The 23,169-nt window shown below is 35.0% G+C and overlaps 1 protein-coding gene across 4 annotated transcripts in view; it reads left to right on the top strand.

The window, feature by feature from the left end:
* Nucleotides 1–23,169, top strand: part of PTPRZ1 (protein tyrosine phosphatase receptor type Z1) — a 161,003-nt gene that overhangs the window by 33,567 nt on the left and 104,267 nt on the right. For all 4 annotated transcript variants that reach the window (XM_033420395.2, XM_004265510.3, XM_004265512.3 and 1 more), the window contains exon 2: nt 18,688–18,753. In XM_033420395.2, coding sequence (XP_033276286.2) covers nt 18,688–18,753 — 66 coding nt within the window. The remainder of the gene's footprint in view (nt 1–18,687; nt 18,754–23,169) is intronic.

The raw sequence follows: 23,169 nt of genomic DNA, 5'->3' as shown, positions 1-23,169 counted from the left end.
GGAGGTTAAATAAAAGGAATTTTATTTTTTTATTAAAATGTTGTCCGTTTTGTTCAATCCAGGCTCTATCTCAGCAGTCTGAAATTTAGTTCAATATTTTTGGTACAGTGTCATGAGGTGGGCTTCCATAATTCAAATTAAGCTTCTTGGCTTACAAAGAATTATAATTCAGTTGAACGTTATTATTGTTTGTTGGATGCCTGACCTAGTATCGAGTTTTCAAAAACTGAGTTTGGTTTGAAGGTGTTTCAGGTGGTTGGCTTTTTCCCTCCGTTTCAAGGGGAGGTGTTGGGTGGGGCATGGGAAGTAGCAGAGGGTTTTGACTACACTTGTCAAAGCACATCAAAAAAATCTACAAACAGTAAATGCTGGAGAGGGTGTGGAGAAAAGGGAACCCTCTTGCACTGTTGGTGGGAATGTAAATTGATACAGCCACTTTGGAGAACAGTATGGACATTCCTTAAAAAACTAAAAATAGAACTACCATATGACCCAGCAATCCCACTACTGGGCATATACCCTGAGAAAAACATAATTCAAAAAGAGTCATGTACCACAATGCTCATTGCAGCTCTATTTACAATAGCCAGGACATGGAAGCAACCTAAGGGTCTATTGACAGATGAATGGATAAAGAAGATGTGGCACATATATACAATGGAATATTACTCAGCCATAAATAGAAAAGAAATTCAGTTATTTGTAGTGAGGTGGATGGACCTAGAGTCTGTCGTGCAGAGTGAAGTAAGTCAGAAAGAGAAAAACAAATACCGTATGCTAACACATATATATGGAATCTAAAAAAAAAAAAAAAAATGGTTCTGAAGAACCTAGGGGCAGGGCAGGAACAAAGACACAGACATAGAGAATGGACTTGAGGACACGGGGAGGGGGAAGGGTAAGCTGGTACGAAGTGAGAGAGTGGCATGGACATATATACACTACCAAATGTAAAGTAGATAGCTAGTGGGAAGCAGCCACATAGCACAGGGAGAGCAGCTTGGTGCTTTGTGACCACCTAGAGGGGTGGGAGAGAGAAGCAAGAGGGAGGAGATATGGGGATATATGTATATGTATAGCTGATTCACTTTGTTATAAAGCAGAAACTAACACACCATTGTAAAGCAATTATACTCCAATGAAGATGTTAAAAAAGAATAAAAATAAAAATGAAGATAAAATGAACCCCAGACAGAAGGGAGTCAGACAAGCCTATATTCACTGAAGGAGAATGACAGCTGCCATACATAGAAGAATGTATGGACGCACAAATGCTTAGTGAATTTGGTAAAGTTGGGTCAAAGAAAGGGGAAGCTTTAGATTAGCAGGCTTGAGTGAGTTACAAGAGCCTAAGAACACAATCCAATGTAGAGAGAGAAAGTGAGCCCCAAGAAATCCTGGAGGAGGTCAGAGGAGCGGAACATGTGGAAACACTTTCTATATGAGACACAAGGGTTGAAAGAGGTCTATAAGTGAAGAGAAAAGGTGATTAAAAGGTGGAGCGGAGGGGACTTGCAAATCTTCCTGTGCAGTGGCTTCTGTTTTCTTGTCAGCGGCAGAAGGTTGAGTCAGCTCCTAACAATAAATGCAGAGATTTAGCTCAATCACCGGTCTGGAAAATGTTGATTACCAGAGAAGGATAAATAAATTCAACGTGGCAGGGAAGAGTCCTCTGAGATTTTAAATCCTAAATTTGTAGTTTATTCACTCAGTGAATATTCATTGAATACCTACTGTGTGCCTAGGTCAGTGCCGAGTACACAGCAGAACAAGATAGACACATTTCCAATTCTCAAGGAGTTCGGAGCCTCGCGTAGTAAACAAATATCAAAAACTTATTACACAACTTAATACTCAGTTATAATTGTGAGAACGAATAAGTAAAAGTCATAATGGAAAGGACTTCTGTGAAGAAGTGGTGTTAGGATATCACATGAAGGATGAGACGGCCTGGGCGTGGTAAGGAGGCAGAGAAGGGAATGAGGAGAGTTATCCAGGCAGGGAAATGCTGAGCAAAGGCTCTGGGGAGGGAGTTGCTGGAGGGTGGCAGGGCAGGGCTTCCCACCCTTCCTGCTGTGGTGCCTCTAGTGGGTGACAGGTGTGTCCAATATTCATCTGTTCAGCTCTTAATGTGGTACCCCGAATTTGGCATATCTCTAGATGTTTTTACATTTCATGTTTACAGTCTTTGAATTAATTCATTTATTTAGCAAGTATGTATTTGATAAAATGATGCTACATTTAACCTGTGCTAATTTTATAAATATCATAAACCAACCAACCAATAGTGTGTAAAATGAAAGTTTACCTTGGGGTTGCTTACAAAGAAATTGGGACGATTCTCTTATCTTAGACGACTGATACGGGAGAAAGTTTTCTCTCATTTCTTTTTTTTTTTTTTTTTTTGCGGTACGTGGGCCTCTCACTGTTGTGGCCTCTCCCCTTATGGAGCACAGGCTCTGGACGCACAGGCTTAGTGGCCATGGCTCACAGGCCCAGCTGCTCCGCGGCATGTGGGATCTTCCCGGACTGGGGCACGAACCCGTGTCCGCTGCATCGGCAGGCAGACTCTCAACCACTGCGCCACCAGGGAAGCCCTCTCTCATTTCTTTTTAATTGAGTACTGTCCATACAATAGAATAAGATTGAGAGGAATTTCAAATTATTTAATATTCAACCAAAAGAATTCCTAATGTACTTACACAGACAGATTAAATAAACAATTCAGGAAATCATTCATAAAGTTCAGGCAAAAATAATCCAACTTAGTTTTTGGGGAAAACTGGAACTGTTGCCTGGAATTATCCAGCTCCACTGACTATATTTCTTAAATTGCATACTTATCCTCTTTACCTCTATATACAGCACCTATTTACAGAGAAGCAAAAACCTGGCATTGCTTTTCTTAGCTGTGGTTTGTTACACCTCTGTGAAAGCATACGTGTTTACCACTGTCTTAAATCATCGGTTTGTGGTTGCTTGATATTATCTGAATTTTTAAAGCATGACTTTTGTTATTTGTGTAGAAAATTTTTTTAGCATACTGTAAATTCCTGGTAGTGATTTGTATCATCACTTACAAAAGTGCATATTGTTTCAGGTCCTAAGTAAGCTTCATGCATAGAAAAGATCCCACTGCTCACTCTTCTTGTACCCAAATGTAAACTCCTGGCGACTAGAGAGTGTGAAAGCCATCAAGTGTGTGTCCATGGCAATCTGCTGGCTGTGTGCAGGAAGTTACAGCGGCATTAAGCCATGAAAAGGATCAATTGTTTGTGTGAAAAATCCTCAAGATGTGCCTTGAATGCGAAGAATCAAGTTCATTAAAATCGTAAATCATCTATTCATCGTTTTTTTTCTGAAATGTCCTTAGTGGTCACTGGTATTCTAAAGCACAAAATGAAAAATACGATTAAAACCAGAACATAAAAGATTGTTGAAGACCATGGAATAAAATCCTCAGTGCTTTTTCTTCTTGAAGAGTTTTTAGTGGATACTTGGTGTACCTCTCCTGAGTATGGAGCGGAACACAGTGTGAGGTTTACATCTTTCATTCATTTATTCACTTATGTGCCAGGCTAGTTTTACAGATGAAAATATTCCAGGGTTTTCTGGTTATATCCAAAAGCACTGCGAGGTTTCCCATAAATAATTTGGTGGACTGGGAATTAAGGACAGCATTGTACAAGAGGCTGATTAAACTACATTAATTCTTGTTGGACGTGCCAGGGAAATGGGGGTGGGCTTTCTCCCTCTGAGGAGAGAAAGATAAGCAAGGCTCACTAGGGCATCTCAATATACTGCACACATGCCCTTGCTGACTGACAGGGGCTCTGTGTGAGATGTGAAAGCCATGGCAGGGCAGGGCATTACCACCTGCTCCCCGGGCATGGAACACCACCCCAGATCAGCAGGCTCTCCCTGCTCAGGGGGGAACAGTGCATCCCCCAGCTACTGTACTGCCTAGGGGTGTTCAGGTAGAAAGTGAGTGCAGAGCCTTAAGGTTCTAGCTGGGATCTTCTTGGGAAAAGCCTAGCAATGCTGCTCACTCTGACACCAGAGAGGATTCTGGGAATTCTAAGCTCACAGAAAACATTCCTTTCATTTAAAGATTACATGAAGCAAAGCATCTCAGTTAGTTGGAGGTACATAGATATCAGTTAAAATTAAAAGGGTTCTCAGTTTCTGTAAGATATTTTTTTGGGGGTTAAAAAAAAGGTAGTTTAAAATAATGTGTATTTCAGTAGTTAGTATTTTCTTAGCTTGCCAGTGACCTTGAATGACATGTTAAAGCACTTGAGGCATTATGCTTCTAGTTTGTGGCCTCCTTGAAGAGGCCCTGTTTTACATTGTGCATCCCTAGTGCATGGAGTTTAATGTGAAGCCAATGACTGTTAAGTGAATTCTACAGGAACATTCCATTTGGCACCATTGTGATGCAAGGGCATTCCGCACAACTGAATTTTTTAAGTAACTAAAATACATCCTTTGAAGCACAAATTATTTATTTTAAAAATCTCTCCAGTATTTTGATGAAATCTAAAAACTATAAATGGGTTTTTCTACCTTATTGAAAATATTTTTCATATAATTTAGCTTTTTAAATGTTATATCAGTATTCTTATCTGAAATAATTTTTTGCAACACTATTGAATGAGAGCCATTTTTCACATCATTAATAGTTCATTACTATTTTTGAGGTTGTCCTTCTGATTTTTAATGGTGGTTAGGTCAACTTCCTCAACTATCTACTGAAACTTCTTGATGGTATTTGAATTTCTTACCTCAGATTTTCTTCTTTACATTAGACACAGTTGTCTATATTAGGTCCATTACTGTGGCATAGTTTTTGTGACTTACTTTCATCTGGATTCATGATAGTTGCATGTATGTTGAAGATGCCAAAATCTGAACTTTGGGTATTGCTAATGTAATATAAGGGAATTCTATGTGCTCATTGGCTTTGAAGCTATTCCTGTAGCTATTCAGCTTTTTAAATGAATCGATTTCAGTTAAATTAAATTAAAATTTGTATATTATTAACAGCCTAGTTCTCCTCTGGATCTTTTCAATTAGATTAAGTATGTTATTGAGTAAAACTGACTATAAAATATAGGTAGAAAATGTGTACTTCTTGTATTGAAATTCAATGGACGTATTTCTGAAAATAATCTTCATGTAAAATGACTTTCCACTCCCCATTTGTTGGCAAATTAAGTTTGTTGTTTTGCAGAGAAGATAAAGAATCAGTGAAATTGCTGAAGCTGGAAAAAAAAATAGCAGGATGAACTCTAAATGTGATATACATATTTATAGACTGATAGCCATGTGTGATTTGTCCTAAGCATGTGTTGATAGTGATTGTTTTACCCACTCTGTAGATATGGGAATTGAAACTTAGAAACATTGACTCACCCAGAGAGCTAGTAAGCAATCCAACAGGCACTTTAAGCAATATTAATTGGGTAATGTCTTACATGGAACATGACAGAATGGATAGAGAAAGTTCCTGTCCTACACAATGCATTAAATAACCACTGTTCATTCTATAAAAGAATGTGTAAATCAGTTTCAGTTTTCTTTCCAGATGAAAGCATAATTGCTTGTGTTTATAAACACATTCAAATGAATTAATTCATTGGACCCCAAACCCCCTCACCAGTATAGGAGGGACTTATTTTTCAAATAGAGGAACTGAGGCTCTGAGGGGGCAAAGGAGTCTCCTAGAGGTCTACAACTGGAAGTTTAAAAGCCAGGATTTACATTCCTAGCTCTTCTGTCTCCGTCATCTCCGTCCCTAGTTCCAGTCTCTTCCCATTATGATACACAGCCTTTCAAAGTATCACAAATCAAAATTAGCTTTCCTTTTTTTGTGAGCAGCACCCTTGACTGGAGAAGGTGAGCCACTGTAGGAGGCAAGTAGCTGTAAACCATATTAACATGAATATGAACTCTTTTAGTGAAATCTTAGTGCTAAATATAAAGACATAGCATCTCTAAGCATTTAGCCCTTGCCTTTTCGTCCTATAATCTCTGTTCAGTCAGTATGACCATTTAAAGAATAAATATGGGAAAAGAGAAAAGCATTATTTTTAATCTAAAGTTCACTATTTTTATATTTAAGAGTATACTTGGAGGGCTGATTTTAGCAATTCTTTTAATCATAGATCTGTTCAGTCACTCCTTTGTTCTTTTATTGTAAAACTCAAAACATCAATAAAATAACATTTATTTGAGCACCAAATGGGCATCATGAGATTTTATTTCCAAGGTTAAATCAACATGGTTTTGGCTAGACATATGATAGATTATCAGTTAAACATTTTCCACCAAAAATGTTGGCCATTAATGAAATCAATGGGAAAAGCATAAACTTCAGAAAAGTGTGAAGTCACTTAGACGTTTAAAAAGATATTAAGGAAAACATAAGTTCTATCTCAATATCTCATGTCTTCATGATATATCATATATAAATCGCAAGGCCTAAATCCTTTCATAAAAAAACACGTTTTCTTTTCCCTTGAGTTTCAAAGATGCTACCCTTGGTCTGCTGTAAGGTGCTCTTTTTCATTTAACCATCACCACTGTCATATTAGACACTGCAGGAATATGTTAATTATCTTAAGGTGTCTCAGTGGCCCAGTAACTCGAGGGCAAAATGCCAGCAGAATCCTGGCTGCAAGCCAGGTTGAAAACACTGCATTAACTTGTTCGGTCTCTTGACATCCTCACAAACAGAACGATACACCTGGAGAGAAAACATATTTGTTCCAATTGAGTGAACTATTCCAAAATACATATATCCAACCCCTGGCCAACCATTTGTGATTGTGTGTAAAAAGTAACTAATGAGCACTGTTCTCTAAGGCTATTAATTATGTACTGAACGAGAATGCTTTTTAGGTACTGTTCCTCTGAGTGCAATAAACCTGGATAATCGAGGCAACCTAATGAGCATCTTTGAGCATCTGCCACTGCAGAGAGCTTTCAAGTTTCAGGCAGAAGTTAGGAAAAACTTTTGCACCAGTGGGCCAGTAAGACCCAATGCTGTCTTTGGTCAGGATCAGACACCCATGCAAGACTTGAAGATAAGTGTGTTGTGATTGATGATTGAACTGATGTTGGTTCACAGAATGAGTATTATGGAGGCACCAAGCTCCATGGAGAATGTATACATCTACCGTAGAAAGATAAGAGAGTACAACTGGGGTGCTTTGTGAAGAGTAGAGGCATTGTGGGGGGAATAAAAGTATCAAGCAGAGGAAATCAAATAAAACGATTCTGCTAGCCAGATGGAGCATCCCTGTACTGTACCAATCAATTGAGCCAATAGGGTTTGAGCAGTTTCCACTTACTTCAAATACATTTTGTAACAGAGCAAGATAAGATGATGAATAATAATTATCTCTTGGTAGTCTGGTGGCAATGAAACATCTGTATCAATAAAGCAATAGATGTAATCATTTTTATACAATTAAGAGCGAAATCAGTGACTAATATTGGTAGGTGCTTGTTAACAATGGAAAGCCAACTAATTAAGGATGTCATCAAAGCATTTAATTCTTTAAAATTGCTAGTGGGGAAGGTGGCTCTAAAATGAGGAACTTCTTTAAAATGTAAACAATGGGAACTTTTAAATAAATAATGATCTTAATCCCCCTTAAGTCCTTCTGAAACAAAGAAAGCATGAATGTTGTAAAAATCCTGCTTTTTAAAATGTATTCATTTTGGAATATAGCTAGGAAATTAGATAAGGATAGCCCCTTTAAGTTTAATTAAAATTAAATACTATGTTTTTCAGTGTTCACATTGCTCTTGTGGGACTCAGTTCAACATTTGAATACAGGGTTTTGTATTTTCTATCTGCACTGTGTCCATACTTATCTTTAAGACTAAAGAATACTTTAGGGTACAAATCAAACAGCAACAGTAAACAAATGAATACTTTTGTGACTGAACAAGCACATGCTATCATGCTGTGCCCATGATATGTCATTTTTTTTTTTCTTTTTGCTTCACTATTGAAAGGAAAAACTAAATACTTGAAAAATAAATTCAGGAAATCATGTGAGTTGAAAAACACATTTTTTACAAAGAACTCAAAATGGTTTAATATATGCCATATCTTTTGTTGTAGCATCTTGTTAATAAACAGGAGATACCTTTTTCTATTTTACAATTGTAGAAATACAAGCAAAGACATGTGACTCGTCCAAGGTCAGGGCTCAAAGGGAAAGTCTATATTTCTAACCCTAAGAATTAGTGAAAAGAGGCACAAAATATTGATATATGTTTATAGTTTAAATTAGGTAGGTCTACAGTGTGCTCACTGTGGTTTCTTTTTGAAATGTTGCCCAAGCCAAAGCAGATTTAATGTGGCTTACTAAGTCTATAAAATATATTGACAAAAATATTTTAAATCATTATAATATCAAAAATATTTTAAATCATTAAAAATCCATTGAAAATATTGGTCTTTTATTATAATGAATATGCTTCTTATGAATAAAAGCTTTCCATTTTTCTAGAAAAAAGTAAAAGATGAAAAACATGACAAAAATGAATTTTTAGTCAATATTCTGGAAAGAAGTCAAGAAAATCTTTCTGCCTTGCCCAGACATAACTACGTGGTGAATCAGTCCACACACCAGCAGCAGTTTTAACATATGATCCACACCTATTTCTGAAGAGGTTGCCATCTCCAAGTTGCCAGATTTTCCCACTTAATGGATAGATTCCTATGTTTGGGCATAATTTTATGTAAGTGAAAGGTATTATTAGAAGTAAGACACAAATTAAAATAAGGCTGTTTCAAGGTCTACTCAAAAATAAAGGATCCAGTCAATGTGATCATTATGGCCAATAAGATGATCTGCGAGTTACTGCATTGCTATTTTGCTATGGCTCTTGTTTTTAGTTTTCTTGGTAGCTGAAGTGCTCAGATTGCTTGCCATGTGTAGACTTGGCTATGATTTCCTAAACTTAAACATGCGGTTAACACTAGCTAATGCATGCAGGCTCTTGTGAGTAAGGAGAAGATTTTATTGTAAAATTCAAAATAAGCAGTGAAAAATGGGTTTCAAGTATTTTTGGGGGTTTCAAGCAAAACATAGTTATATATTTGTCTCTAACCTCTTTGGCTGTAGAATCAGAGATATTGTTTCAGAAGTGCATATACACTTCAAATTTTTAAAATATTCACTCATACAAACTCAAAATACATGGAAAGCATAAGAACATAGAAAAAAGTAAAAATCACTCCCAGTGGCACAGCATGAGGAAATTTACATTTCTGAATATTATGTGATATTCTCAAAATTGCATCATAACTTGATGTTTTATACTAGGTACATTTCTTCACATCAATAAAACTTTTGAAACTTAATTTTAATGGATTCACACCATTTCACATGATGAACATTTAAATTTCCCCCACTTTTTGAACATGAACATATTTTCCAATTGTTCACTGTTAGTTTCAGTGCTGTAAACATCTTGGTACCTGGCACTTTGTTCTCATCTCTGTTAATCTTTTAAAATATATTCCTTGGAATGGAATTACCGTCTCAAAGAATATGAAGTATTTTAAGAATCTTGTTAACTCTTGCCAGCTTACTTTCCATAAAGTTTATACTAGTTCATACTTCCACCTGTACGTAAAAGAACATCTTAAGATATTTTGGGCATCATTGAATATTTAAAAAATTAAAATTATATACCTTTGACAATTTGATAGCTGGAAAAATGATATCTCAGTGTTATTTTAATTTCTGTTTCTTTTATACCTACTGAAGTCTAATAGTTCTTTATAGCGTTATTATTTTTGCATTTTAAAAATTTCTCTGGGGCTTCCCTGGTGGCGCAGTGGTTGAGAGTCTGCCTGCCGATGCAGGGGACACGGGTTCGTGACCCGGTCCGAGAGGATCCCACATGCCGCGGAGCGGCTGGGCCCGTGAGCCATGGCCGCTGAGCCTGCGCGTCCGGAGCCTGTGCTCCGCAACGGGAGAGGCCACAACAGTGAGAGGCCCGCATACCACAAAAAAAAAAAAAAAAGCAAAACTTCTCTGTTCATATATTTGCCTTTATTGATTTGTAAGAATTATATATGTTTGAAATATATCATTATATTTGTTCAATGTGTTTTAGCAGTTACCAATAGTTTAATATTTGTAATTTGCATTTCACTAAGCATTTTGCTACAAGCTTTGAATGTTATATAATCAAAGCTGTGACTATTTCTTTATGATTTATTTTTTCCTGCATAGAAAGGCCTTCCCCATCTTATAATAAATTAAATATTCATTTACCTTTTTTAAAATAGTTTTTGTATAACCTTTTTAAATCATTCTTTAATCCACTTGAAATGTATTTTGGTCTGGTCTATGTGTGAAGTGTGATTTAACTTCTTTTTCCAAAAAGCCAGTGTTCCCAATATGGGTTGAACTTTCATACTTTTCTTATCTGATGTTTCTTTATCATGAATTAAACTTGTATCTATACTGAGTCCAATTTTAGTGCCATATGCTTTGTTCTATTGATCAGCCTGTCGATTTATCTTTTAGTAACTGGTTAACCAAGCCCCCATTATTTCTCCCTTTTTCTTATCAATTATTATTTTCCCTTTATATTTCTAAATGAACTTTAGAATAATCTGTCAGTTAAAAATACCCCATTGAGACCCGAACTGTTTATTAATATGGAAACAGCTGATAATTTACCCAAATTCAATGTTCCCATTTAACGATGTAGTAGGTCTCTTAATTTATTCACATTTTTTATATTAATAATAGTTCATCTCTTTATTTATGCAATTTTTGGTGTTTTATGCTTTTCATGGTAGATGTGAATGGAATCCCATTGTATTCTCCACTTGGCTTTTTTTTTTTTTTTCTACTTGGCTATTTTAAGATGTCAATTGTCCAGAATTTCCCAACCAATCCTAATCCTAAGGCAACATGGCAGGCGTTCCTGCTCTACACCTGATTTCAGTAAGAGCGCACGGGCGTAAGACTTCACAACAGAACCATTATTTAGATCGTTGAATAATAACACATTATTATTGTACAGATAATAATATAAAAGTATATAATGGCATAATAATATAATAATACATAACACAAATATAATAACATATTATATTTTGTAATTTGATGAAGTCCATGCTTTCTTCCCAGTTTCATATGCTTTTCTTATACAGATTTGGTTCTTCTCCCGCTTTTAATATTATTTTTAGCTTCTTCTAATAGTTATTTTTACACATGTTATTTCTATCTCTGCTCCCATTATCACTGTTCCATCAACAATTGAGCTTTTCTCTTAAGGCAGAATAAATTCACTGTTAGTTATGGAAACAAGGTAGCTATAATGTTTGTAGCACTGTACAATAACAATAAGTTTCTTCCATTTTAGTGTTTTCTTGGTGTTGTAGAAGAAGATTGACAGGGGATAAAAAGTGGCAGTTAACTTCCTACAGACTTTATTTTATACAGGAAGTTCAAAGTAGCTTAATTTCATCATTTAAGCCCAAGGAATAAATTTTCCAAAGCTAAATCAACTTTTTATTTTAATATCCAAAAAGTAGAAGAATGCTTCAGGTGAACTATTATGGTGCTATAAAACCATATTTATTACTTGGGAAGTGATTTATTATTATGTAGAAAAAGCAAGTCACCAAATAATGAAATAGTGTAATTCAATTAATGTAAAGTATAAAATTATTATATTGCATAGTATAACGCCTAGAAAAATATATATACATGCATGAAATTGTAAATACTAGTTTCTGTAGGAGATGGGATTATAGGTGATTTTTTAAATTATTTTGCTTATCTTTATTTTTTTAATTCATCTGAAACAGGTATTATTACTTATGTGATAAAGATAAAATTATGAACGTGTTTTCAACAGTAAATACCTCAACTTTATAAACGTAGATAAATCACATTAGATTAAACGCGTTTATCTAAGTGTAAGAAAATACTCTGGTGACTTTCCAAGACAAGCCTGTGAATGTTCTGAGCTTTCATTGAATAGGTTTGGTAGACATATTGCCAAGGTACAAACTTTCTCTGGGAACGCATACACAGTCCTCAGTGTCTAAGGAACAATAAGACCTAATTGCTCACCTCCAAACTCTTCCCTAAGTCCTGTGAGAAATATGTATTTCATTGGATGTCTGACAACCAAAACAAGCATATGGAAGAAATGGCCCCCTCTTCTTTACCTTATCCCTTATCCCTTATGTTCAATCTTTCCATCTCCTTTTACAGTTTTACCATTCGACTCTTTTTTAGTATAGTGCCTCAAGGATCTACTTTTTCATCTCTTTAACCTTATCATTAAATAAAGAGGTAACCTGTACCCTAATAACTCATTTTTCCAGAATTCCCATCTTTAACTGTATGAATTCATGTGCCCTCGTATTTGGTGATAAGTTGCAATTTAAGTTTTGAAACTGTAAAAAGTACTTACATTTTTAAACCTCTGCAGAGAGGAGAAAACTAATGGTATTCTTTTTTTATAACCCTGGAAAGCAGTTGAAATTGGAAGACAAATGGTTTTGGGGAAAATAATATATGTGTGTTTTTTAAAGTTACATCTGAAGTGATTAACAGTGAGTACAGTGTTTGAACTATAAATATATCCTAAACAAGCCTATTATCTGAATTACCATAATTAACTAAATTATGTTTCACAAATGTCTTTGCATATATACTGGATACAAGTTTATATTCCAGATAGGTAAAGATGAGGTATGTGCTAACACAATTTGACAGCAAACACTGAATGACAGGAAAATGCACAGATAAAACCTGCCATGTATGATATTATGATATTATAGACTCTATACCATACTCATGGGCAGATTTCATTTTACTTGGAAAGTTTGCCTCAGTTGGCTGATCAAGGTTTTGGTTTAGATCACTTGGGTCATAAACTCAGCTTTCTTATCAAACAAAGATATTTACAATAGAGTATCTGAAGAAATAAAGGACTTTTGTAGCCAGATGATGTGTTCACAGGTGTTCATTAATCAAAAGCTGATTCTCTCCTTAAAGGAACTCATTTCTGATTTTATTTTTTTCTTCTCTGAGAGGGGACTGCTATTATTTTGTTTTCAGTAATTGATAGTTATGACTACAGTAACCATCAACCTTTTTTATCACTGCCACTTCAGCCTTATGCATGTCTGACTGTCAGATGATTTAGGGGATGGTTATAATCACTCTGATAATACTAGTCTGTTTCCAGGGATTTCCACGTTCTTCTCTAAGTGGTCACCAGCCACTTAACCTTTCTTTTCCCACCCCCTGCCACCTCTTTCACTTCAATTAGAAATATTTGTTTGTTTGTGGGTTTATTTATTTACTATTTTTCTTTAAAATATACTCAGTATACAAAATGTATTCAACACTTTTTCAGTCAGCTCAGCAGATTATCTCTTTCGCTCTTTTAAAAGAAATCTAGATAAGAGGAGAGAATAGGATGAAAACAAAAAGTGAAGATTGATGTGACCCTTGTATCATGGAGAGCCATAACCAAGTCCCTAGTAAATCCCTAGTGACCTACACAGACCCTATAGGAGAGCCCAGCTGGCTTCCCAATTCTTTGGTTCCATGATTTGCCCAATGCCCTTCCTCTACCTGAGACATTTTAGACCCTCTCCCCAAGTCTTCCCTCAATCAAAGTCTATACTCAAAGGCTTTAAAGATTCATCTATAATTCTGTTCCTTCTTCTCTGCCTTTCCAGATTTCTTCCATCAACTGACTTCCTTTTCCCCTCCTCTGAAGTTCCTTAGTGATATTTTTAAAGGATGTGAAATATCATTTATCTTGGAAAAGTCTACTTTGAGAAATCTAGTTTTAGGATCCCAGTCTTCAAATTTATAACTGTGGCTATTTTCTACCTGAAGTTACTTTTTCTGAGGACCACCCTATTTCTTCTCTGTCATATATTTGGCCTCTTAATAGCATTAAAATATGTGTGTGTGTGTGTGTGTGTGTGTGTGTGTGTGTGTGTGTGTATTCTGTCAGAGCACTGCTGCTAGATTATGTGGTAGAATACAGGTGATGAATTGTTGATCAACATAAAGCAGAGAATTTCTTTAGGCATTTAGGGCAAAATCAGAGGCATTTGTATAATTCAAAATATTTATAATGATATTTTTAGTAGAAAATGAGCAACATTATTTTTTTTTTTTTGGTTTATAAAGCATGCGCAAAAAAATGCTAAATTTATCTACATCATCCATGTGGTGGTTATCAAAACTTTGGTTTCCATTTGAGTGTAAAGAAAAATAAAGGAATATGTGGCATATACATGTTTGCAAATAAGTAGGTGCTCAAGGTAAGTACAGGATGGAATAGATTGAAACAGAGACATTTAAGGTTACCTAAAATAGTATAAACCAAATTTCTCTCAACTTTGGTAACCACTTCATGATGAAAAATTTTTCAGGACAAATTTTAGAGTTACCTTTTAAAAAGGTATACTGATGTATATGTTCTTATTGTGTATCATGTGTACAATTCATTCCTGAAATTTATTTCTTAGTTTTATCCCTACAAAACACTCACACCGAAGCAGACCTGGAAAATACTTTTGAACAGAGAGAAACAAAATATAAAAACTAAAGAAACTAAAATCCACAGAAACAAAAAAATTCTATGTTTCATTATTCTAATTGATTTTAAAATGTGTAAGCACTTTGATAGATTCTACTTTATATAGGATTTACTGGTTCTCAAAGTATATAATGCAACAAAAAAAGTGAACCTAGATTCTTTTTTTCTTGTTCATTGGAGCTATCACATCTCATCTATCAGATCTCTAAGTAGAATTTTAAAAGTGGGGTACTCTCTCACGCCCAAGGACTATGTAATTAGCATATGAATGTGTAACGGATTATTTGAAGTAATAATTAAGGGAACAATACAAAAAGGAACTGAAGAGAGTTACCAACACCTGGGAATCTTGTATTGAAAAAAGCTTTCTTAACCTAAGTAATTAGAAACCAAGGACAAATGCTGATTGTGTAGCCGTAAAGCCCTACAAGGAGAGCTAAATCTGCTGACACTTTGCTGTCATCCTTTAGCCTGAACCATTAAAACAAGAGCTTAGTTGTTTTATCTGTTTCAGCATAATACTTGTTCAATGTAGGTTTTGTGTAGTATTTGATCTTCTGAAGTCATCAAAATGCACTTATATGACAAAAATGTCTTTACATTTTAAAAATATTTATATTCAAAACATAAAAGATGACAAAAAAATCTTTTCCCTGTGGTCAGTGCAAAGTTTCAGAGGAAAATTCCAACTGATGGCCAGGTCAGATTAGGTATACAGTCAATTCTCTATAATTTTTTTTTTTTTTTGATGTGGACCAACAGAATCTGTGTTGAATTTGTTACACTGTTGCTTCCGTTTTTCTTATGTTCTGGTTTTTTGGCCCCATGGCATGTGGGATCTTAGCTCCCCGACCAGAGATCAAATCCTCACCCCCTGCATTGGGAGGCGAAATCTAAACCACAGACCCCAGGGAAGTCCCAATTCTCTATAATTTATTTGTCTAAGTAATTCCTGCTGGTGAAGTTCAACCCCAGTGTATTGTTTTGTTCTATTTTGTTTCTCTTGAAGAGGTTCCTACTCAGGCAGAGCACTTAAGGGAGTAACCAATAGCTCAGGATTGTTAGGAATCCTTGATACTGTGCAAGACTTAGTGAGTACGAGGCAGAAGCCATGGATTATTGTTTCCGTTTTTGTCACTTTCTGCCTGTACAAACCACTTACATTTCCTTGGGAAAAATTACCTTATCTCTAAAATTATTTTTTTGTAGTCTTTTAAAGTCTGGATCAAATGACCTTTGAGGCCATAACTGTATATATTCCTTGATCATGAAAAAACACTTGTCCCCAGAATTTAACCTTAAATGACTACCATTTTATGGTACAACTCTATGTAAAAAAAAAATTATGAACCTAATGATTATTTTTTAAGTAGAAAAGTAAATATATGCATGAATATTCAAAGCAGCATTATTCATGATAGCCCCAAAGAGGATACAACCCAAGTAGCCTCAGTTGATGAATGGATAAAAGAAATGTGGCATAGCCAACGTCAAAACAAAAATTACAGCGTACAAAATTAAACAGGCAAGGAAAACTTTCTTCAAGGCTATTGCAGCAGGGGAGAGAAGGCAGAATCCAGTCTGAGCTCAACTCTGATGAGGCAGAGAGGGTAAGGTTTTTTACGAGCTAGGTTAAGCCCCAGTGTAAAAGTAATGCAGGACATGAGAGGAAGTCATAGGCCATCTGCATTTGCTAATTGTCTCTATTCAAAGGAAAAATAAGCTCATATCATTATGACAGGAGGTAGTTTTTGCAACTTGGAGCAAGACACCTAGCTGGAAGTTAGGTTCCTACCCTCCCACAGAAAGTGGGAGATAAGGGTGCTTATTTCCTTCAATGGTTACATTTCAGAGAGACAATTCCCATATTCTTGAGAAGTACAGTCCTAGTTGTAAAATTGGCCTGTGGCTAATAAAAAAGATTTACATCTTAAAGGAATAGAGAGAAAATTTATAAGTTTTCTAAACTGAATGCTGGAAGAAAAGGGAGGTCAAGAGCCTAGAGCTAGGAAGTAGCCTGTCTAAAGTTTAGTCAAGCTGAGGGGAATTTTAAGGCCATCTTGGTCACCGTACAATAGAGTACTATTAGACAATAAAAAGGAATGAAGTACTGATATATCCTACAACATGGATAAACCTTGGAAATGTTAATTATGCAAAGTTAAAGAAGCCAGTCACAAAAGGCCAGGTATTGTGTGATTCTGTTTTTTAGAAATATCTAGAATATCCAAATCTATAGAGATAAAGTAGCTTAGTGAAGGTAGAAATGGGGTAGGGGGTGGCAGCTAAAGGGTATGGGGTTTCTTTCTGGGATAATGAAGATGTTCTAAAATTGTTTGTAGTGATGATTGCACAGCTCTGTGAATATACTAAATGCCATTAAATTTCATGGGTGAATTGTAAGATGTGTAAATCACATTTCAGTAAAGCTGTTATAAAAACAAATTATTTGTTGAAATGTGCTCCACAGCCAGTAGAATATTTACCTATATTTATGGGTAATGAAATTTTTAAAACAATTTTTTTTTTTGTTTTCTCCAAGCTAGGTTTTGGTTTTGAATAATCTGTGGATTCAGAATGTGTATTTCTGGAAGCTGGCCTGCTTTTAAGTTTTTATAAAATATTTTAGTATGTATTACCGTGTTCTAATCAGATTGTATATAACATGGGAGAGAAAAATAATTTCTGAAATGTCCTTGAGTTTTTTGCCTCCTTGAAATTGGGAGCTGTCAATAAAGAAAAAAACACCTGTGTAGAGAGAATAAGAGGAAGTAGGGTCTGTCTTCGCAGCTGATGAGAAAGATCTATCTATCTATTTATATAATATGTATATATGTATATGGTATGGTATGGTATAAATAAGTCCTCACATTCAAATGAAAGCTATATTGACAGAACCCCAGTTTATGAATAAGTAATGTTCCACACATTCATTTGTAAATGAGCTATTTGTAGCCTTTTCTTCTCTTTCTTTTTTCTTTTTTTTTTTTTGGCCACGTCATGTAGCTTGCAGGATCTCAGTTCCCAAGCAGGGACTGAACTCGGGCCACAGCAGTGAAAGCCAGGAATTCTAACCACGAGGCCACCAGGGAACTCCTGTAGCCTTTTCTACAGAAATAGTTTTGTCAACACTGATCAGGTTCCAAACCTAGTTCACGAAGATTTATTCTGCCCACAATGTAGCTGAAATGGAGTACTAGGGTTAACACAGGCTGGGATAAAGGGAGCAATAACACAACGGCACAGGAAGGAGGAGGATGAATCATAACATCCCTGTTTCTTGGGTACAGGAATGACTCCAGGCAAAATTTTGAATTGTGTGGAGTGAGACTTTGACTTCCATCCATTTTCTTTTCTGTACCCCTTGTCCCACGTTCAAGATGTAGAGTCTCTATCTCTAGGTCATGAAGCATCCACTACTTTTATGGTACTCCAAGCTTCCCACTGTATTACCTCATCAGCCATCTCTGTTCCTCCAAGACACAAATTCACCTACACCGTCTAACACAACCTTTCTCCCAGCCAACATACACACACACATATAAATTTCCATTTCTTCAAGGCAGTTAATTTTGTTTTACCTTGTAGGGAAGTAAATTTTGAAAACGTGGTAACCTCTGGATCTCCTAGAAGCATTTACAGATAAAACTTGGGCTGTAACCTTAAAAGTATCTCTAATCTATAGGATTTCAAGTCTTCAACTTAGGGAATGGTAAGAAAAGTCTGAAGATAGGACAAGCTGTCCTTTCTGACCCCAGTCTCACTTTGGGATGAAACCCTCTAGGTTGCCCCTGCTTTTCACAGAATATTTTCTTTGTCTCTGTCTGAACTTTAGCAGTTTTTAACTGTGCCCTGCTAAAACTCTCACTAATTACCAGAGCATGGACAGTGGAGTCTATAATGGTGGCAGTTGGAATTGGGAGGAGACATCGGGAAGGTGACATAGAAAAGAGTAATCAAGGACCATTTATGGTATGAATGATGCTTTGGGCATCTTATATTTTTTTAAATTTGCACACATATTTTTCTATGCATTGATCAATTGGTTTTTCTTGGTTGTAGACTGGGCTTATGGATACTACAGACAACAGAGAAAACTTGTTGAAGAGATTGGCTGGTCCTATACAGGTAAATATATTAGAATATAATGAAATTCAATGGAAAATTCTATTTGTTTTTGTATCTGTTTTTATATGTAAAAGAAAACTTTGTAGCTCCACACATCATTTTAACTTAGCTACATGGGTATGCAATTAATCACTAAAAATATATCATATGCAAAATGATTTCTAGTGATTTTCCATTAGCAAGTTGGTAGTGTAGAGTATATTGATCTCAGACAGAGCTAGAGTTGAATCTCAGATCCACACTAGCTATGTCTCCTTGGGAAAAATGCATAACCTAATTGAGGTTCAGTTTTTTCATCTGTGAAATGGAGGATTTTTCTGAGCATTAAATGAGATAAATGGAGTTGGCACAGAGCCTCCTTGTAAATAGAAGATTCTCAATAAATGTTAGCTGCTATTTTTGTTATGATCACAGTTGTTGTTATGATCAATGTTAACAAATATTGAGGGGAATCTTGCTTTCAAAAGGGGTTTCCTTCTGAATTACTGTGCTGAGTTAATTGGAATCAGGGTCTAACGTGATTTTGTGTGATTACCAGACGTGGCTTTGAGCATCATGTGCAGCTGAAGTTGGCTTAAAATAGTTACATCCAGAAATCCTGATCAGAAACCTTAGGAAAGAAGAGAAGGTCTAGGCTTGATCAGATGAGCCTGGATGGAACCTAGAGGGAACATGACATGCCTCATGACCATCTGAGATAAAGCTGAATAGTAGAGTTGGGTACTCATTAGAAATAAGATTGGGTTGATAAGTCAGGATCAAATTAAAAGGGCTTCAACAAGAGCCTAGCCAATTTGGACTTTATTTTATAGATGAAGGGCAGAAGCATGATGAATTTTGTAGCAAGGCATGCATTTTCTTTCTTTTTTTTATTCTTACTTTAAAAGTAGAAACTTAAAAAAAAAAATTCAAACACAAAGAAGAACATAAAAATCATTTTTTACTCCCACCAGGTACATCCACTAGAAAATTTGGTATATTCTTTTCAGGCCAGTTTTTATTATATTATGTTTATATATTTTTTATATAGAGTTTTACATCCAATTTATTCTGGAAATTAGTTCTGAGCAGTGACAATTCCTGTTCATCCTGGTACTTAATAGTCCATTGAATAAATGTTTCATTTTTAATCATCCAGTTCAAGCTATTCACTGTTTAAAGAAATGGTGGCAAATAGATGAATAGATATGTCTATATTTTTATCATTTTTTATTAGAGAATCCTTGATATGCCATTATTGAGTAGAAGAAAATAAATGCTTTCAAAATTCTTGATACACATGACCTAATTGCTTTCTAGAGAGCATATATATGCTTACATATAGTATAAGTAAGTGACTACCCCACTGAATAAACCAGGATTTAATGACTGTCATTTTGAAAATCTTCACTAATTTGACATGTTTAAAAAATGACATTTTGTTTTAATTTGTTCTGTTTGATTACTGTTGAAGTCAGTATTTTAATTTTCATTAGTCATTTGTATCACCTTTTCTATGAAATAAGTTAAATTAGAACATGGAAAATAATCAAGATATCCATCAAAGCAGGAAAAATTGAACAAATTAAGGCATATCTAGCCTGTGGATTACTGTGCAGATGGGCATGTGGTTTTTCTGTATGATATTGTATAGAAAGACTTGCTCTTAATTTACCCATTTATAATTATGACCTATATATCTAACGAATTCTGCCTTATTATTTTTAATTTTTTTAATCTTGAGAAATATATAAAAACAAAGATTCTCCATAATTCTAAGCCATTTTTAATTATTTAAAGTAATTATTCTTTTTTAAAAGTTTTGTTTATGTTTTGCTCTTATGTACTTAATGTAATGAACATCCTCAAATTCTACTTACTTGAGCAATTGTTTTTCAGAAAAATTGGACTTTAACAAAAAGAGAGTTGTTGGATCAAAGTGCCTACTGTTTTTAATATTAATATATATGGTCAAATAAATATGGTCAAATTTTAGAAAATTGTGTTAATTTATCCATTTCCCCACATTTTTACTCACACTAATTTAAAAACTCTGATCAACTTGTTTGACAAAAAGTAAAATGCCATTTTTAATTTGCTTTTATCTAATTACTTAATTTCTTAAGTTACCCCAAATAACAGGGTTTAGGTTAGGAGTTTGCGAGGACATATGGTAAATAAATACTACCTGAAGTAATGGTTAAGTGAATAAGAAGGGCACACCTGAGTAAGTACTATAAAAAAATGAACAATCCATTTATTTACCCTAAACAATTTCACTTTTGTTTTCAGTAAAAGTGTGTGTTACATTCTACTTGAATAAATTTGTGTCTTAGTTTGTCTGGATTTAATTCCAGGTTCTGGACCAATTTTTCTCTATTATATACATAACTCATACAACCTAAAGATTTTAAACTAAGTTATTTTGAGTAAAAGGTATCTTTTAAGTATCTTTAAATTATATTTAAGGTTTTTTTTAAGTATTTAAGGATTTAAACATAAGAGAAAAAATACTTTCCTTTAGTCTGACCTTATTAAAATAATACTAGAGCTATAAATAATATTAACAATAAAACAATCCTTAAACAAGAACAAAAATATAATATATAACTGTTGTAGAAAACTTGATACATAAATATGTTCATAGAATAAAAATCAGCTGGTTAGTTTTGTTAACATCTACCTTCCTAGTTTGAGGTGGAACTAAAAGCAGGTTTACTTTAACTGATGAACTTTTAAACAGAGAACTCATATATTTACAAATGAAAAACAAGCTTTAATGCATCCTTCATTCTCCCTAAACCTAGAATCAGAAAATGGAGGACCTGTAGCCTAGGGAGAGAGAGGGTTACAGTTCTCATCACCCCAAGCAAGGGCAGGTGTATGAGGGGTAATGCCACCTGTTTCCAGCAGCCTGAGGTCCTTGAGGTTCCTGAAGGTGCCTCCTCAGGGCAGGAGAAGACAAGAAGATGGCAGTTTTACCAGTAGCTTCTTGCAAATACCACCATGCATATATTGCTATCTTAGGAGGCAGCCACAGAGCTCTTCCTTTTAATGGGCTAAATGCATGTAGACATGGCACCTGAAGAGTGGCCAGGCTTTCATGGATGGATCTATGCACAAACAATGCACAGTTCTTTGCTTTATAATCCAGTTGCATCATCCTGTTCATAACTTAAGGCCTATTGGCTTTAGCTCCTTTAAGAGACAGTCTGGTGATCAAAGGGATAGATTCATTAAAAAGTGTCATTTGCTATGGGAGGAGGGGTGGTAGGTCTCAAAAGGGAATGTTCCAGAGTTGAGGTGAGGGTGGAAGCTTACCAAAAGATCCTAGGAAGAGATTAGAAAGAGTTTCAGCTGAGGACATTTTATAGCTGCTTAGCTCAAGCTGAGTGTGGATTGATTATTTTGTCTGAATTCCTAGAGCATCAAAAAGAAAACAAACTAAAGCCTTTATCTAAATAAACATATCTCTCCCAAGCAAATCACACCAAAGCCAAGCATTTTAAATGTGGATTATTCACTATTAAGTATATTAACTCTTTTTCTTTTTAGTACAAATGTAGATAAAGGTTGGTAGTCTTTTCAATTTCTATGATTATTCCACCTGGAAAATGAAAAACTATATGTGTTAACTGTGTAAAGTTCCAGGATAAATTAATTTTAAGATTCTTAAATTTAAGTAATTGATGAATGGCTGAAGTAAATTGGTTTTGACCACACATAGGCCTAGTTTTGTTCACAGCAGCTTATCTTGTTGAGCTACGTGTCAGATTAGCTGCAATCTCAGAAGAAAAGACCTACCCTTGAATGTTTGTATATATAGAATTCTATTCATAAAAATTACTAAGAACATCGTAACATCTGTCTGTAAGAGAGCTCACTGCTTTACCATAAGCCATTTAAAAATATCATATCGCACATCAAACATGACTTAAATGGAATCATTTAAGCTAAGGTTGTTTAAGAAAGATTACACAATTGTAATATGTGAAGAAACAATAAAAATCCCTGCTGGCTACCAAATGGTTGGAGAAATAGAGGGTGGAACGGGAGGAGAAAGTATTACTCTTTCAGTTGTGTTATTTTAACATAGGTCATAAACAACTTTTCTATTCAGGATATATTCTATAATTATGTTGAGAAATGGCAGGGTTGGTAAATACAGTCACCAGTCCCATTTTTAAAGTTATTACAAGAAGGTGAGCAAAGTTCGTTTGTCACTCTGCAATGAAAGAATGAATTGTAAATATGGGAACGTCAGCACTAAAATCCAGTTCTTTCCTTAGTAACTTCATTTCATGTAAGGGTTGCATAAAGGTTTCTTCTGAAGGTTTCACATAAGGTTTCTTTCTGTTAACCTTAAATTTTCTATAACAATGCCTGAACAAAGACAATTCAATGAAAAAAAAAAAAACTAAGTCATTTGGTCTTTTT

This window comes from Orcinus orca, chromosome 9, assembly GCF_937001465.1.
Source record: "Orcinus orca chromosome 9, mOrcOrc1.1, whole genome shotgun sequence".
NCBI classification, from domain to species: domain Eukaryota; kingdom Metazoa; phylum Chordata; class Mammalia; order Artiodactyla; family Delphinidae; genus Orcinus; species Orcinus orca.
This window is presented reverse-complemented; position numbering and strand designations above follow the sequence as displayed.